The 16,811-nt window shown below is 42.2% G+C and overlaps 1 protein-coding gene across 1 annotated transcript; it reads left to right on the top strand.

Moving 5' to 3' along the window:
• The first annotated feature begins 1,544 nt into the window (after positions 1-1,544).
• gnai1 (guanine nucleotide binding protein (G protein), alpha inhibiting activity polypeptide 1) lies at positions 1,545-15,470 on the top strand. Its single transcript, XM_026361920.1, has 9 exons — positions 1,545-2,019; positions 7,953-7,995; positions 8,935-9,076; positions 9,390-9,547; positions 11,344-11,472; positions 12,664-12,793; positions 13,005-13,158; positions 13,462-13,689; positions 14,207-15,470. Exons 1-8 carry the CDS (start codon positions 1,902-1,904, stop codon positions 13,650-13,652), a joined length of 1,065 nt encoding a protein of 354 aa, XP_026217705.1. The 5' UTR covers positions 1,545-1,901; the 3' UTR covers positions 13,653-13,689; positions 14,207-15,470.
• Positions 15,471-16,811: the final 1,341 nt, after the last annotated feature.

Genomic DNA, 16,811 nt, shown 5'->3' with positions numbered 1-16,811 from the left:
AAGAAATAGTCTGTTCAGCTTAAAATTTATTATTTCAGCTACTGTAGGTTGGTTATTATTAGATGTTTTAAGTTTTAAAGAGTCCGACAGAGCAAGTGTGCATTTCACCTGGAATGATCACCACACCTTAATAAGAGTTTATTTGGTTTCTTAAATGATAAATGTAACACTAAGCACACAGCAATGGGTATTTTAGTTTGGAGCAGAGGCATAAACATGAATCTTTTATTGCAAGGAACATTGTCCTTTTCAAAGAACACAAGTGCAATCCATGTCTGTGGTATTTTCTGTGTTAGATAAAATTACATAACCTTTTTTGCCTAGGCGATAAAGGAGATGCCTCTTGTTATCGCAAACGTGGAGATGACAGAGGGAAATCTCGAGCCAACCCAGGGTTATAATGGAAAGGTCAGCACCCCAAATTTGCATGTGCTTCCAAAACGTGGCATTTAAAATTAAAATCTAAAGGAAAGGAGAGGAAAGGTGGTGATGTTCCCACCATGAGGACTGGTGTGGAAAATTTTGTAGTGAGAACCAGCAACATTCAGACTGTTGACATTGAACACTCACACTTGACTTTGTCCAGTAGGCTAAATTATTTAAACCACAAACAATGGACATGTAGGCTCCAGCTGAACAGGCAGGTAAACTGACTAACTGCCATTGTTTGAGATTTGATTCCCTTGGGAACACAACATGCCAAAACCAGACCAATAGTATGGCCTTCACACATATTGTTTATAGGTAGGCTAATAATTAAATATTGTAGGTTGTTATTGTACAAAATTATAGAATTTATCATTTATTTTTTTCAATGATTCTATTTACAACAATGCTGCCGGTACTTATTACATAAGTGAAGACTATGTTGAAATGTACTGAACTGTATCTATGTGGCCATAATGTGAAGATTATGAGTAAAGTTGTGATCCTGTCAAGACGTGTTCGGTTTGGGCGTTTTCCTTCAAAATAAAGGCGCGAGAATGACATGTTCTAAGGTTCGGTTTTGGTCATCACACACATGAAAAACACATTAAAAATAAAAAGCTGGTGAACCTACACAACAGCTGTGGCTTTTAAAACCTTTATGAGCTGCAGATAGTCTCAAAAGGTACAAGTTAAAAAATGCAATAGTTCAACACTGATTGATGATCTAATGGTATACTCATGTTGGCAATTTATTTTAAAAGTATATTTTCCATATGGAACATTTTAAAACAATAATAAGGCAGTAGTATATTTTATTTTATTCACTTATTTGTTGTCATGCATTCATTCCTTGTGGTAAAACACTGGTGCAGTCGACTTTTGCTTGGACATGAATGCTAAGCTGTAGATATTTTACATATAATTATTATATTTCATCAACGGATTGATTTATTTAAACTGTGTATGTGTATGAACGTGTACAAAATGTGCCACGTTTCCTTGACAGTGCGCCCCACTCCTCTTTTTCCAGACACACCCCTGACAGGCATGGGTTGGGACGGTGCCTTTATTGTGAAGGAGCCGGCCGGACGTGGCCGCGCTGCTGCGCGCTGCGCGCTCCGGTCGCGGCTGCACAAACAGCACCAGGACTCGACGCTGCAACGAATGGAGGCGAACGGGTGGAAAGACAGCACCTAGGAACTGTTTCTCTATGAAAGCAGCTCTCTGTCGGATCCGAGGAGGATTTCAAGTAGACTCCGACTCCGCGGGCAGAAGAAACGCCGCACTTTGATTTTATTTTTGAGAAGTCGAATCGCTTTTTACTCCACGAACACATCGATTCCCTGTCATTAAAAAAAAAAAAAAAAGGGCGTGTGTGCGGGGTGAAGGCAGTTTTAACCATTTCATGTGTGTATATGTGGTGTTGGAGATATTGTTTGAACACCATCTGGGTCTGAAGGACACCGTCTAGGATGGGATGCACGCTGAGCACGGAGGACAAGGCGGCGGTGGAGCGCAGCAAAATGATCGACAGGAACCTGCGGGACGACGGGGAGAAGGCGGCCAGGGAGGTCAAGCTGCTGCTGCTGGGTAAGGAAGCCCGACAAGATGATGATGGAGGGGGGGGGGGGACTCGGTCGGATACAGTGTTGGCTGCCACAGAGGAGACGGGGGGAACACACCCTGCCGCGTAAAAACGCATTAGTGCTGTTGGTGGAGTTTCAATTCCGCATCGCTAGCTCACTCCCACCGCTGCTAGGTTCACTTCACCGTTAACTCCGCTTTGTTTCCAGAGGAAAGACTGAATGTCAGCAGGCAGCGTGTGTTTTATTCTCAATGTGAAAGTCAGACTTGCAAACACGGCAAGTTAGTTTCTCTGTTTCCTGCTGTTGGCCTCAGATCCATTGATCCACAGCTGGGACACATTGTATCGACTCGATCCTTCAACAATAGCTCGTTTCCTCTCGTTTCCTCTCGTTCAGTCCGATGCGCTGCTCCCATCAGGCCTGTGGCTCGTTAGGGGCCCAGGCCCGACTCACGGGGCCTGGAAACTTAAGTTTGGTTCAGACTTTTCACGATATTCGGTTCCTGTTTTTAGATTCAGAGTTGATCTTTGTGGGGTGTTTGAGTGCTGCTGCTGCCTACAGTTGTTGTCTCATCTTATTCTCAAGTTGAGCAACAAGGTCCATACTGAGAGATTGTGCACAATTTTCAGCATGTTGCGCAACAAATGCAAGAAAATGCAATAATCAAGTGGCATAAAAGACATAAACACATACAAACAAAGCAGTTGAGCTGTTGAGAGGTAGGTCCTTTCATTACCCTCAGCAATGACCAATGTTGACTGACCTTTGTGTATCTAAACCATTTTTAAATCCTGTTTAGTCTGAGTGGTGCCTGAGAATCCACAGTAGTCTGTTATTATGGTGGATCGATCACTTCCTTTAAAATCTAAAAACAAGGATGTATTATTAGTGGCACACCCATACAAACATTTTAGTTTATATTGTTGCTTCTCACGATTGTTAAATATGTTTTGTAATTTCCCAGCTCCTCCTGACTGCGCTGTGTTTACAATCATGTCGAGTCGTCGCCTTTAGAAGTCGGCCATGTGTAGATGAATGGCGTCAGCTGCATGTGGGAGGAAAACAGTTATGCTTGTAAATAGGGATCTTAGGCGAGAAACCTTTTCATCAACCCCTTAGGTGGCTTGCTTTGGGAAATGTTGACATGCACACACACACACACGGTATGTGGGTTACCAGAACACAAAGTCTGAATCCAATCCCAATACAATAGTAGCAGGCAGGCACCTGACAGAAGGCACAAAATAAGAGCTGTTAGCAGAGTGTGTGGACAGATTTGCGAAGTGGAGCAAGATAAACCAGAGCTTGTCGTGTTATTTGCACGAGTTAGGAACACATTTTCTTATTCACGATCATCACGGACACCACATTAGCATTTCTCTGCACTAAATCTGACATTTACTAAGATGTTTATAATGTTTTGTCTGAACAAGGATGGATCTGATTTCTTCCTTCATTCCTCAGGTGCTTGGAAGCCAGATGGGGCTTGTTGATTGGAATTAAGCAAGTTGGTTCAAGTTTCTGCTATGCTGCTGTAGGGTGCAATACCAGTTTTCCATCAGCCATTGTTCTGTCACAAAGCATGCAGCATTAGTGTAACTGTTGTCCAGTTTGAGTCAAATAGCTGTTTTTGTCATAATATTGGCGCTCCGGCGGCTCCACGCGTGACTGCTTTGGCACCATTTCCTACCATTTCTTTGTTTGATCTTTTCAGTGTGGTAGCCAGGTAACACACTGAGCCTCTTCAGGTTACCGCCTGAAGTGACACCCGACAGAGGGCCGTGACGGCGAGAGAGAGGAAAGGAGGGCCTGTAAGATGAGAACACTGCTAATGACTGGACTGAAGCATTAAAAATGAAAAAGCTCCTCTGCAGAGAAGCATGAGGCCCGAGTTAGGAGTTTAAGTTGTTTACCTCGCAGATAAACAGTCATCAAATAGATACTGGAGTATATTTCCCTCTAAATGCATCCTGTCAACAAAGATAAAAGCCAACAAAACGTTTGTTTAGATATTAAAGCCTGTAGAGATGTGTTGTGTGCTGCAGGAAGAGACCTTTACCAAATATGCAAATATGTAGATATTAGTCTAGATAGCAAACCTCTGATTTGGTGAGTTGTGCCTTCATGTAGTGACCACCTGGTTCTCATGGGCTGTCCTAACAGGCTTACGTGCACTTGATGCAACTGACATGAATCATCATGAACTTCCATTGCACTACATGAAATGATTCTAAGTGCAGCGTCCAAACCAGCTGAGTCTTTTACACAGAGGAACTGTGGTCATTTTTGTAAAAACTAAACTCTCCTTCTCATTTAGCTCTCCGTCTTTATCTGGATCTTTTTATTTCCACCGTCTTCGGGAGCCAATTATCCTACTATTCATATCTACATGCTAAAATAGATTACAATCTCCTCAGCCTAATTAGTCTTCCTATAGCTGTCGAGCAACTGTGGGAAGATTTTATTAATAATCCTTCGCCTTGGTCAAACTTTTGTTGCTTTTCTCTCAGTAACATTTCTTTAAATTATGATAGCAGCATTTCCAAGCATGTGTAGTGAGATGACTGAGTTACTCATCTTGCAGACGGGGCACCAAAAACGGACAATAAAAATACTTTACCGCTTAAAGCTTCATTAGACATCGCCGTGAATAGTTCAGTCTGTGCCTGTGTGTGTGTGTGTGTGTGTGTGTGTGTGGGAAACAATCTTTTAGTTATCGATCTGCTTGTTGGCAGATCAATCCCTGTGATTAAGTGTGGTCATTTCCCCCAGTGGGTAGCACCGCTCGGAGGCTCCTGGAATCCTTTTGTGATTGACTCTTACTTAAATCCCCCCAGAGAGAAAGAGAGAGAGAGAGAGAGAGACCGAAAAAAGAGGAACTGAACAGTGAGTGAGAGGAACAATAAACCATGAAGGGAAAATGACTGTAGCAGGCAGAGAGGATATAAAAGAGGAAGAGCGATGTATCCAACTGAACAACAGTGGAAAACTGATCTAGAGAGAGTGGGGTAAGTGCTGTTGGCTCAGAAATGTGGCATCATAAACAGAGTTGGCACATTGTGCCAAACTTCTTAAGTCCTCCTCAAGGCGTTGGACTTTGCACCTGGAAGTGGTCGGGCCCCCAAACCTCCTGACCCACTCAAATTCATCTCCACGCCACTGATTTGACACGGAAAGCCGGCAAGAGCTGCAGTGAGTTAGGAGCCTGAACATTTTTCACCAACTTTAATTTTGGTTGTCAAGCAGCAGCACATTACTCATTTTCCGAGAGAATAAGCAGAGGCAAATCTATAAATGGAGAAGGCCCAGAAATGGTAGCCATATGCATCACGTTTGTCACCGTACTCCCGTTCTTCTGCAACATTTCTCATCCTTGCTGCCTTCATATTTAGTGGGAGATCAACCCAAGAGACTCCTAGGAGGAAAGATGTTTTTGCGGGCGGTGGATAGAAATGACTGCTCTCTGCGGAGAAGGGGGAAAAAAGCTCCATCAGGGGTTGAATTTTCCTAAAATAGTTTGAACCGCTAGAAACAGAAACCAGCTGCTCCAGTGGTTTTGGCTGCGTAACTGTTGTGGGGTGGGCGTATCAAAGCTGTGGGTGTGTAACATGACTCTGCATGAGAAGCAATAGGTCAGGCCTGTGGTTCCGTGTAACCCTTTAAGGTCTGGTGTGTGTGAGAGTCAGAATCAAAACTGTGGGTTTTGTGCTCTTCAGCCACTGAAGCTTTGATGGCAGACACACCCTAATGACATGAAGGGTGTTGGCAGACTAGACCCAAGTCACTTACCCAACAGAAACACATAGTCACATCTCACTGATTCAAATGTTAGACACATGACTTTATAGTTGGTATATTACTGGTATGCTTGAAAGCTCATTAACAGAGCAGTTCCTGGGCTGTTTTCTATTCATGTGAACTGGTTCTGAATTCTCAACACCAGTGGCAACTTATATTATCAGTTTTTTTTTTTTTTTCTTCACTATATCTCCAATTCAGTGCGAGGGTTAAAGGTCGTGGTGGCAGGAGGATTTTCCGCCCTATCAAAAACATGCACTTTTATTTTTTAGCAAACGAAGCTGGAGAAAATCCACAGAGAAGTCACATCAGTAGCATTTAGTTAGTTAGACGTCGCTAAGCTCACAACCTGCCTGATGTGGATTTACATGCATTCCACATCGAGAGGCACAGCGTTGACATGTGAAGTGTCTGTGGCATTGTGAAAATGACTCTCGGGCAGGCCGAGGGGCGCAACTGTGCCAGCTCAACAGTCGGCCATGCCCAGTCAAGCAGCGTATCTGCCGTCTGTGTTCAAGCCCCTTAGGGATTCACACAGCCGAGTGTTTGGCCTCAGAGCACAGGGACCTGCCACTGTACCGTCGGCCCCTCTGGGACGTTCCTGCACCCAAGTGTGACACGTAATTAAAATAACGTGTCCTCAGGTGAATCTCGTCCTGTTATACAGAAGGTGAAGTAGCAGCAAAGTCCATCAGCATCCAGGTACTGCTGAGGAATCCAGACAGTGTGCAAACTGCAGCAGGATGAGTGTATACATGTGTGGATTCAGTTAGATTATTATATAAGTTTGATAATGTAGAAAGTGACATGTATCAGAAATGCTCTTTGTTTTTTTTTTTTCTTTTGTTTTTTTGTAACATTAGGGAAAGGGGAACTAAACTAGATGATTTATTATGCAAGAGTAAACCATCCCAACTTTGCTCTGCTGACACCATCACGAGGTAACAGACAGTGGTAGATTTCGTGATATGATTCAACTTCCCCTTATTGTGTTTCTAGCGCTCAGAGAGAAGCTGGGGGTGTTTACCCAGGGGGTAAAGTGTTTTCAAGTGGTTTGAGAAACCTTTCGAAGTGGCAGAGGTGCTTTATGTCTGTGACACCCGGTCAATAACCTCTATAACCAAGTCACCTCTGCTGTAACCTGAGGATGCTGAGTGCACATTAGTGGATCTAATGTAGTTTATGGGAATACCAATTAGAGCATACGAGACTAATGAATGTGGTTAATGAGAACATCACATATGACTTTGATAGGTTAAAGGAACATAAAAATAAACGGGTAATTCCAAGTGACGAGCTGTGGGCCATTGCACACAGAGGAGAAAATCAAGCATAGGACGCATGGTACATGATGATTTCAGTGGAAGCCATCATGTCACATCCTCACCCTCAAAACCACAAAGCGTCCTCAGGTGACTTTGGCCTCGCACCAGACCCGTATAATAAGCACAGTTGCCATGGTGTTGTGCAAAGCAAAAGATGTGCCGAAGGTCTGATTCCTCTTTATGGGCTCCCTGTTCCCCTCTGCTCTTTTCATTGTAGTATTGTCTCATCAGTCAGCTGCACCGCCATCAATCTAATTGCTGCCCGTGCTAAAGCAACAGCCTGTTTTTCGGCACTTCACAGCACTGTTAATAATAATCAGTTTTATTATTAGTTGTGTTGTGTGGAGACAGCATGATGTGAAGCCTTTCTCTACCGTTCCAAACATCCTGCTTGCTTATACAGTGCTACAGCGAGCTACATAACAAAACAGTCATTTGACTGAGCTTGTTGGCATCAACAAGTCCGTATATTAGGCTGGGACTGCCCCCAACTGAGGCCAAAGCAGAGGCTTAAAATCTCTTTTTCAACTTAACCACTCCAGAGGAGCACATGCTTTTGTTTCTCAGTTCTCTTTTGGCTGCGGTGTTGTTTCTCAGGTTTCGGTTTTGCTGTTCCTGGTCATGCCATTTGTAGCACAGTAGCTCATTGTATAAAATCACTGTCATAGTTTTTTTAATATGCACACAAAGGAAGTGCGCTGGCTGACATAAAGGTTAAAAATAGATGAAGCATCATCATTGGCTTGTTACAGGAAACATTAACTTTGAATATTTACACTTGCTAATAAACTTCTTCTCCATCTGTCTTTTCCAGGTGCTGGCGAATCAGGGAAAAGTACAATTGTCAAGCAGATGAAGTGAGTTCATTTCACTACTGTTGTATCTAATGATTCTTCACCCAGAACAATCAAAACAAACTCCCACCCCCCCACCCCCATCTCCCTGTTTATCGACAATGACTTCCCTGATCAGATGTGCATAATGGCACCGCACTAGATGTTATTCTCTGAGTATTCATTTTCCACAACACAAACAGTGTCAAACACCAATCATGTTTTTATTGCAGTACTCTGGGTAATATTACACTCGCTGAATCGGAGAACAAACAGGTACCATGCATAATGGATCATGAGGCAGCCCAGCAGAATACATTAGTATAGAGTGCCTGTACATCCCCCACATGCTGTGTGTGCTGTATGTGAAATACCTTTTTCATCAACCCTCTTACGAAGTCACTCATCGATCAGCACCCGCCCATATGTCGAAAGCAGGGCTTTTTACATTGGAAGCAGCTTTTCTGATATGATTTCAAATCGAGAGATGTGTGTCTGACCTTTTTCTTACTTTTGTTGGATTTTGTTGATGGTATAAATATTTAAACAATAATGCTCTAGTTTTCTTCTTTACCTACATTTTTGTCCCTAAAGGTCAAATAAACATAAAACTCTTCATTTTACATTTGCTTCTGTCCAGAGTGCAACTGAATAAAAAGCTTATTTTCCCTGGATGCAGCCAGAAATGAGCAGGATAGAGATCGGGGCCATTGTGGCTTGGCTATTTTACTGCAGACTTTACAATGAACATGTAAGGTCAGGGTATCAAAAAGAGTTATTGAAGAAAAAGCTGGGAAAAAAAGTATTTTCTAAGAAAGGAGGAGGAGACATCATCCAACAGGGACAATTTGTGGTATAAAGATGAGCTTTTGGTCGATGACAGCAGCATTTGGGGTTTGATCGCTGTCTCTTGCTGCTTAAAGATGGTTCGACTGCTGAACTGTTTTTTCCTTATTTCTACAGGATCATCCACGAGGCAGGCTACTCAGAAGAAGAATGTAAGCAGTACAAGGCTGTGGTCTACAGCAACACTATCCAGTCCATCATCGCCATCATCAGAGCCATGGGGCGCCTCAAGATCGACTTTGGTGATGCCGCAAGAGCTGTGAGTGACTGAGCGAGGAGGACGGTGTAGAGTAGAAACCCAAAGGGAATATGTGTGAGATTAGATGATCTGATGTATTGTTTTTCACACCTCTGCTGTGACCAATGTCTATTGCTTGCATCCATGCATTCACAAGACGTGGAGGTGGAGAGCACATTGTTTTGGTTGGGTGATCAGCAGCTGTTTCTAAAATGGCCTTTAAACCTTTGACTGGTATTTCAGCTTGTTAGCAGATTCCTGTTAATTATAATTGTGGTGTAACGACTTTGATGGTTGATTTACGATTTTGACGCCACCCCAACTCCCCTCCCAGGATGATGCGCGGCAGCTGTTTGTGCTGGCCGGCTCAGCAGAGGAAGGCTTCATGACGGCAGAGCTGGCTGGTGTCATTAAGCGGCTGTGGAAGGACGGAGGTGTTCAAGCCTGCTTCAGCCGGTCCCGCGAATATCAGCTCAACGACTCGGCAGCATAGTGAGTCATTAAAACACACACACACACACACACACACCAACAGCCAAGCAAACAGTTGCAGGGTTCACCGACAGGAAAGAGTCGGTGGGCCTGTACCCACCAGTTTATGTCAACCTTCAATCAGATAACCAGACGCCAAAATGACGACTATTCTACACACAGAACTGTGCTGCTGTAAGTAACAAACCACAAACTGTCCCAGCGTTCAACTCTGCTCAGAGGGCAGAAAGCTACAGCACAGTGCTCGTGTCTTGACTTTTAGACTGTCAATATTTGTTCTTCTCTACCAAGCCTGAAGAGTGATGGCTGGAACAACTGTTTAATCTTTGACCTCACACCTCAGCACGGGAACATTTGCCACATGCATGAAAAGTGAAAACTCACACAAACACAGAGAAAGTTCACTCTCTGCAACAAAACACTTTCCTTTTTTTTTTTTTTTTTTTTTTTGTTTGACCAGCCTGAATATCATAAATATTGTGCAAGAGCCCTTGGCACTGAACCAGGTTATATCATCATAAGGCTGCGTCTGTGTTTTGTTGAAAGAAGTGCCACTTGCCTTGTTTAGCTGCTGTACAGCAAACAGTGGTGATGGTAGGGGCCTAAGGAGCAGAGTCGCTGGCCATTTTATTACTGGTTCCTCTAAGCCTGCTGTCAAGAGACTTCTCATGGAAAAACTAAATGTATTTTTATTTCACTTAATACCTTGGGAGATAAACACTGGGTTTGTTTAATTGAAGGGAGATTACTTGTGTTTGTCCAGTAGAAACTGGAAGGTTATGTGTCATTTACCAGCAATAACCTTGAGGTATTGCTTTGGGTCAGAGGACATCCAGTGTTTGTAGGTTAATGTGATATCGTGTGTGGGGACACGCTCATAATTACAACAAATGTTAAACAAGCATATGCTAGTGTGAAGTGAAGTTTGTTTTCTTTTTGTTTTGTTTTTTTTTTTGTCATGAAAAACAACATTAATTATAATAATAATTATATCTTAATTTAATGATTATCTTTGTTTCTTTCTAGAAACTCTTGAATTGTTGTGACTTTATTGTTGTGAATTTTATGGTCTGACACATAGAAGATGTAAACTTTGCTGTGAAGATTAAGGAAAATATTCACAGTAGCATTTCCAGTTAGACATCTTGGTGTCGGTGTGTTCACTGGCTTCAGTGGCTGCAGACCTGAGCACATTCAGTATAAAAATATCCTCAAACTGCTAATGAATGAACTAAATTCAATCCCTCCATCAGTTCCTCTTGCCTACCTATTCCCATACAAGACTATAATAGCACTAAAACCTATTACAGCAGGTATTTAAGAAAAAACCCTGCTTGGAAAAATGTGGGACAGCAGCCTGGACACACCACTAGTTCATTACAGGGACAATCACATCACACTGAGGGAGTTTCCAGCTGCATATCCTTGGACTGTGGGAAGGATCCAGAGGGAATCTACCAAACACTAAAAACAATACTACTAAAAATACCTACTAAATAAAGCAGGGTGCAGATTAAACCCCGGTATCTTGCTTACAGTGAGGCAACAGCCCAACCACTGCGCTATTATGTCTAAATTTAAAACGGCCAATTTCTTAACTACATGTTCAGATTTTCAGTTTTGCCCAAATTTACTACAGCTGAAAATGTCAAAAGACAAATACACCATGTCATCTGATGAATGCTGAGCTAACATTGCAGTAATATATTGGGCCACAAAAAGTGTTTCAAAGTTTGAATCACGACTTGTTTTCAGTTTCTCTCCTCACGCCTCTTTTCTTTGCGTCCCCTCTTCAGTTACTTGAACGACTTGGACAGGATATCCCAGGCCACCTACATCCCAACGCAGCAGGATGTCCTGAGGACTCGAGTCAAAACCACAGGCATTGTGGAGACGCACTTCACATTCAAGGACCTGCACTTCAAGTGAGAATTTCTTCACTGTAACAATTGGCTCAGACTCGGAGTGTTTTACATGGCGTCTTAATTAGCTCTACTTCCTGTCACTGACTCATTCACCAATAGAAATTCCCTTTGTGCATGTACAGCTGTAAGTTGTGACACACAGTCTGTGAAGGTGTTGTGCACATCGGTGATGACTCAGTCGTGGCTCTGTGTTGAGAAAAAAAAAAAAACACAGACAGGAAGTGGGGGCAGTAAGCATGATGATGTCATGATACCAGAGGTTTCATATTGAACGCCACTACTGTTGAAATTCACACTGGTGAACAATACAAAGACTGAACTCGTGTTCTGGTGTTTGCTCATCTTGTTCTCAGCAGTCGGATACAGGAGCTTAAACACACTGTCATGATGACGCTCCGTTGTTGTCACCAGTGCAGAAAGTAGCAGTTGCTCTAATGTAAGAGGTACACAGCAGTAGCTGTGCAGTTATCTGAAAAGCATGATTCCAGCAGTTAATGACTAACTTTGTAGCTGTGAAGGTAAACAGAACCAAAGGGGCCTGACCTGTTGAGCCAGGATGTCCTTATTTCACGTTTTGAGAAGTTGAATTTGTTTATTTCTCTGATTTGCGGTGGTTAACGTGCTTTCGAGCCACAGTTATGTTAATAATTTTTATTCACAATCTGCCTTTAAACCAGCTGTCACTTTTTGTGCTTTCAATATGAGCTACAGCAGGAACAAACTGAGGCTTTAGTTGGGTCATATTACAGTTCCACCCATTTTATTTATTATTGTGATTATTCCATACAGTGCCTCTTCAGAATCTGATTTTAAAATGCCGTTGTTATTTCAGTTTGGTAGTTTTGAATATACCCTGAATGTGAGAAATATGTGAAGATATAAATCATGTCTGACTACATCACATTTCATCCCACTGCGCTGTGCCTTTTCTCAGAACAGCTCTACATTAAACATTTCGAAGCAAGCAGTAAAAGAACCCACTGGCCAAATATGAAATACAGCGTAAAAGCTAAATGACTGTTCCTCTTCTGAATCTTTTATCTTCGGCTATCGCGCAGTTATGATGTGCATAGTTCTGTAAAGATGTCTGCTGGACACTTGAGTGTTCTCTGCACTCACTAGCATTGTGTTGTGCCGTATGCTTGTATAGATGCAGAGGATCATACTTAAACTTTTTACTTTCCCCCAAAGAATGTTTGATGTTGGTGGTCAGAGATCTGAGAGGAAGAAGTGGATCCATTGCTTTGAGGGTGTGACCGCCATCATCTTCTGCGTCGCACTCAGCGACTATGACCTGGTGCTGGCAGAGGACGAGGAGATGGTGAGTAGTTCAGGCACTGACTCATGGGGAAACATAATATAGGGCACTCTGTGTTCATACACAGTGGGAAGTTTGTCTTTGTTTACTAGAATCGTGATGTGTCAGAGAAGGAGGAATAAAGGGTAGCTCCCATCGTGATTTTATCTATGTTTATGGATCAGTGAGCACAAAGTTCTTCCAACTCTTCCTGACCTCTTGCTTTTTCCATCAGAACCGTATGCATGAGAGTATGAAACTGTTCGACAGCATCTGCAACAACAAGTGGTTCACAGACACTTCCATCATCCTCTTCCTCAACAAGAAGGACCTGTTTGAGGAGAAGATCAAGAAGAGTCCTCTCACCATCTGCTACCCAGAATATGCCGGTGAGATCGAAGGAAATATTCTCACAAAGGCAGAAGAAACGTCCTGTGTTTTTGTTGTTGTTTTGTTTTTTTGCAAAATAAGCTGAAGAGTAAGAATAAACTTAGAGGAAAGCTCTGCATATACCTTAATCAAATATCTTAACTAACTTAAGTAATTAATAAAGTCATTGAGCGCCTTACCTACTGTTCCTGTTACTTGACAGCGGGACAAAACCATTTCACTGAGATTATATAAATGTACCATTTCAATACATGTCGTGACTTCCTGGCTCCATCTTTACCGGCTCCTCGTTTTTTTTCCAGGCTCCAACACATACGAGGAAGCAGCTGCCTACATCCAGTGTCAGTTTGAGGACCTGAACAAGAGAAAGGACACCAAGGAGATTTACACCCACTTCACCTGCGCCACAGACACCAAGAATGTGCAGTTTGTCTTTGACGCCGTGACCGACGTCATTATCAAGAACAACCTGAAAGACTGTGGGCTCTTCTGAGGATAATGACAATGAAGGCGATGACCCTCTTTTCTTGGTAAGGAACTCTTTAATGTTGTCTCTCCCTAAACAACCAGAGTTCAACCAAGGGCCACATCCTTTTGTCTGGCTCACACGCGGCGGACGTGTGTGTTTGCGGGTGTCTCTGCGTCATGAATGAGAGCACATGTCAGGATTACGACTATGAATGTGTGTCCACCATATGATCAGGATGCAGTGGGAGTTGCTGAGCAAACTGTGGGAGCCTGGTTTGAATGTGTAAATATGTTTAACAGACCAACTTAAGGTGGTTTGCTTCCACACATACTGTGGAAGAGCATAGCTAGAGCTGACCATAGAGACACAGCTTAATCCATCATAATCAAAAGCGTAATTTAATCACTGAACTGCTGAAAGAGCAGGTTTTTTGTTTTGCTTTTTATCGGAGGCTTAAATACATTTTCTGCCCCATTTAGATGTTTGTGAAATGATGGTGGCAAGGTCAAGCTCTGCAAAATGTCTCTTTCAAAAGACACATTTCGTCCATTATGTTTCTTTCTCCTCTTTGTCTGCAGGCAGTGGAGCCAGCTTATTGTGCATCTTTGGTGGGGAAGATGAGAAGAGTCGGGAGGATCAGTCACAGACCAGTGCTGTACTATATGCCACTTTTAACAGCTTTATTTATGTTTTCGTCTTGGAACATTTTAAACTAGCGTTTTGGCATTTGTGTAGGATGTTTGTATCATTGTAAAAACGTCACAGTAAATGTTCACACTTCTTTTGTTCACTCTTCTTTTTGTTTGGTTTTTCTTATTTTTGTTTTTAATTTTCGAGAAGAAGATCACGTTTTTGCTGTTCTTTCTACCGCTCTCTCTGGAAAAGGAAACTTAGCTGTTGGTGGAAATGCTTCTTTTCTTCCTTCTCTACAACCACAAGGGAAGAAAAGAGGTACAACTTTGAGTTTAGTTTGTTGGTACTCGTGCCTTCGCATGCCTTTTACTGCGGTCGTAGTCCCAATGCTTGTTCTGTTGCCTGCTGAATTGTTCTAAACATAAAGAGGTTAACTGTTTTCATATGTTAGTGTCCCTGCTATCTTATGTGTGCACACCACTGAGCTATCGGAAGGAGGTGGATTTCCCTCTGGTCTAAAGGTACATGGGTCTCCATGGTGACCAACATGTAGCCTCCACATCCCCTAACCTTCAACCCCCAACCCGCCATGACAGTGGAAGACCCTGCTGGTCGATCACACAGTACAATACTGAGATGTATATTGTTACATTTACCCCACGAATCTGGGGTTCTGGTTTTTAAACGGTGTATAAAGTTTCAATTTTTCCCCGCCATTTGCAAAATGGTGAGTTGAGTCACTGAGCTTACAATAAGAATATGCTCAACTGATAAAAGTACAAAGACCAGAGTAGGCACATTTTACTGTATATTTTAATGTATTTGGAGAAGAGTATATGGAGTTTTTGGTGTTAAGGAGAGGAAACGTGAACCACGGAAAAGATGGTTGCAAAGGCGTGGATTACTTTTTTGAAATGTTCTCTTATCTAGTGATGAAGGCGCTGCCTGAGGATCCAGGAAGCCTTTCGTTTGGGTGTTGGAAAATAAGATGGTCAATGAAGCCTGGTCTGTGATTTTATTTCTTTTTATTTTATTTTTGTTTTTGGATCAGTACTACTTTGCCAAGAAGTGTGATGATAAATATGGTCCTGGATGTGTTCATATAAAGAAACTGCCACAACCGTCAATGTATGTGTATGTTCTCCACAGAAGGAGAATCTTTGTAGACTCATCTCCCTTATTTTGCTAATAAAAACCATTTACAAACCATTTAGAGTCACTGTATCATTCGACATACATCCTAAACAATTAATGAAGCATTTTGGAACAAATTAAACTTAAATTATTGCACTTATTGTCACCCTCCTGAATCTTTTCTTTAAATGTCGATCTGCTTTCGAACGCTGTCCTAATGCATAAATACTTTGGATGAAAGTCTGCTAATCTGTTAGCATTTCCTCCTAAATGTCCTTTAAGATTAGTTGTTTTCTTCTGTTGTACATCTCAAATGTAAAACCCACTTTATCAGAAGATGCTTTTATCAGTAACAGGTCCTGCATTTATGCTTTGATGCTGAACTAGGCTGTGTACCACTTCACATCCTCATGAATTGCAAACTTATCACAAACAGCAGGTCCTCTTATACTGTGTGCATGTTTTTTTGAAGGAAGATACCTCATTATCTCTGAACAGGAAGTCCCAAATAGGCAATTAGAGGCATTGTTGTCAGTTCTGCACACAGCGCCCATCACATTTACATTACTGTGTGGCCTTTAGGCTGCAGAAGTACTCCGTGCAAGCCTGTTTGGATGAAAATTGATCGTGCCTGGACATTAGGCCACTCTAAAAAGGCTGACTTGTGTGTACACATACATAAACCACATTAACCTTATTTTCCTATTTGCTAATGATTGTAATGTAAAGACAGTGGCCTCACTGAGTGATGTGGATCTGTAACAAAGTTTGCATTGGAAATGTGCCATGACATGATCTAAGAACACCATCAGTGATGGTTTCCCTTTTTAACAATAACTCTTCAGACTATTTGCAAGCACCTAAAATGCGAACATGTACTTTTGTTAGAAAGGAGAGGGGGGTAGAAGAATAAGCAATAAACAACGCTGAAATTATGTTTAATTTATTTACACAAATAGCTGACAAAGAGCAATATTGGACAGTTATTCCAGTGTTTTGACAGCCGCAAAATGTAATCACACTATTAAGTGCTTTTGCCTCTGTTTTGGTCTCCACCATCTCCTGAAGAGAACATATCTTTTTTATATATGTTTTTTTAGATTCTCCCTACAAAACACTTCACCAGCACATGGTGCTGAGCTGGTAGACCAGCGATATCCAAGAACTACAGTTTACGGAAACAGCATAACGTGCCCTCTGTGATCTGGAAGTTGAGTCATGGGAACTGGACTTCCTTCTTGTCGTCGCCGCTGAGTGCATTTGCCATGACTCAACCTCCAGATATCTTCACCCAGATGACTGAGAATCTTCAGTGACTCATTTTAACTTATTGTGTATATAAGACGTGACGTACATGTCACCATATAGGAGGTAACTTGTGTAACTTTGGCTGAATAGGCGCTGAAAGTGTCACTT

The sequence above is a fragment of the Anabas testudineus genome, chromosome 23 (genome assembly GCF_900324465.2).
Source record: "Anabas testudineus chromosome 23, fAnaTes1.2, whole genome shotgun sequence".
NCBI lineage: Eukaryota > Metazoa > Chordata > Actinopteri > Anabantiformes > Anabantidae > Anabas > Anabas testudineus.
This window is presented reverse-complemented; position numbering and strand designations above follow the sequence as displayed.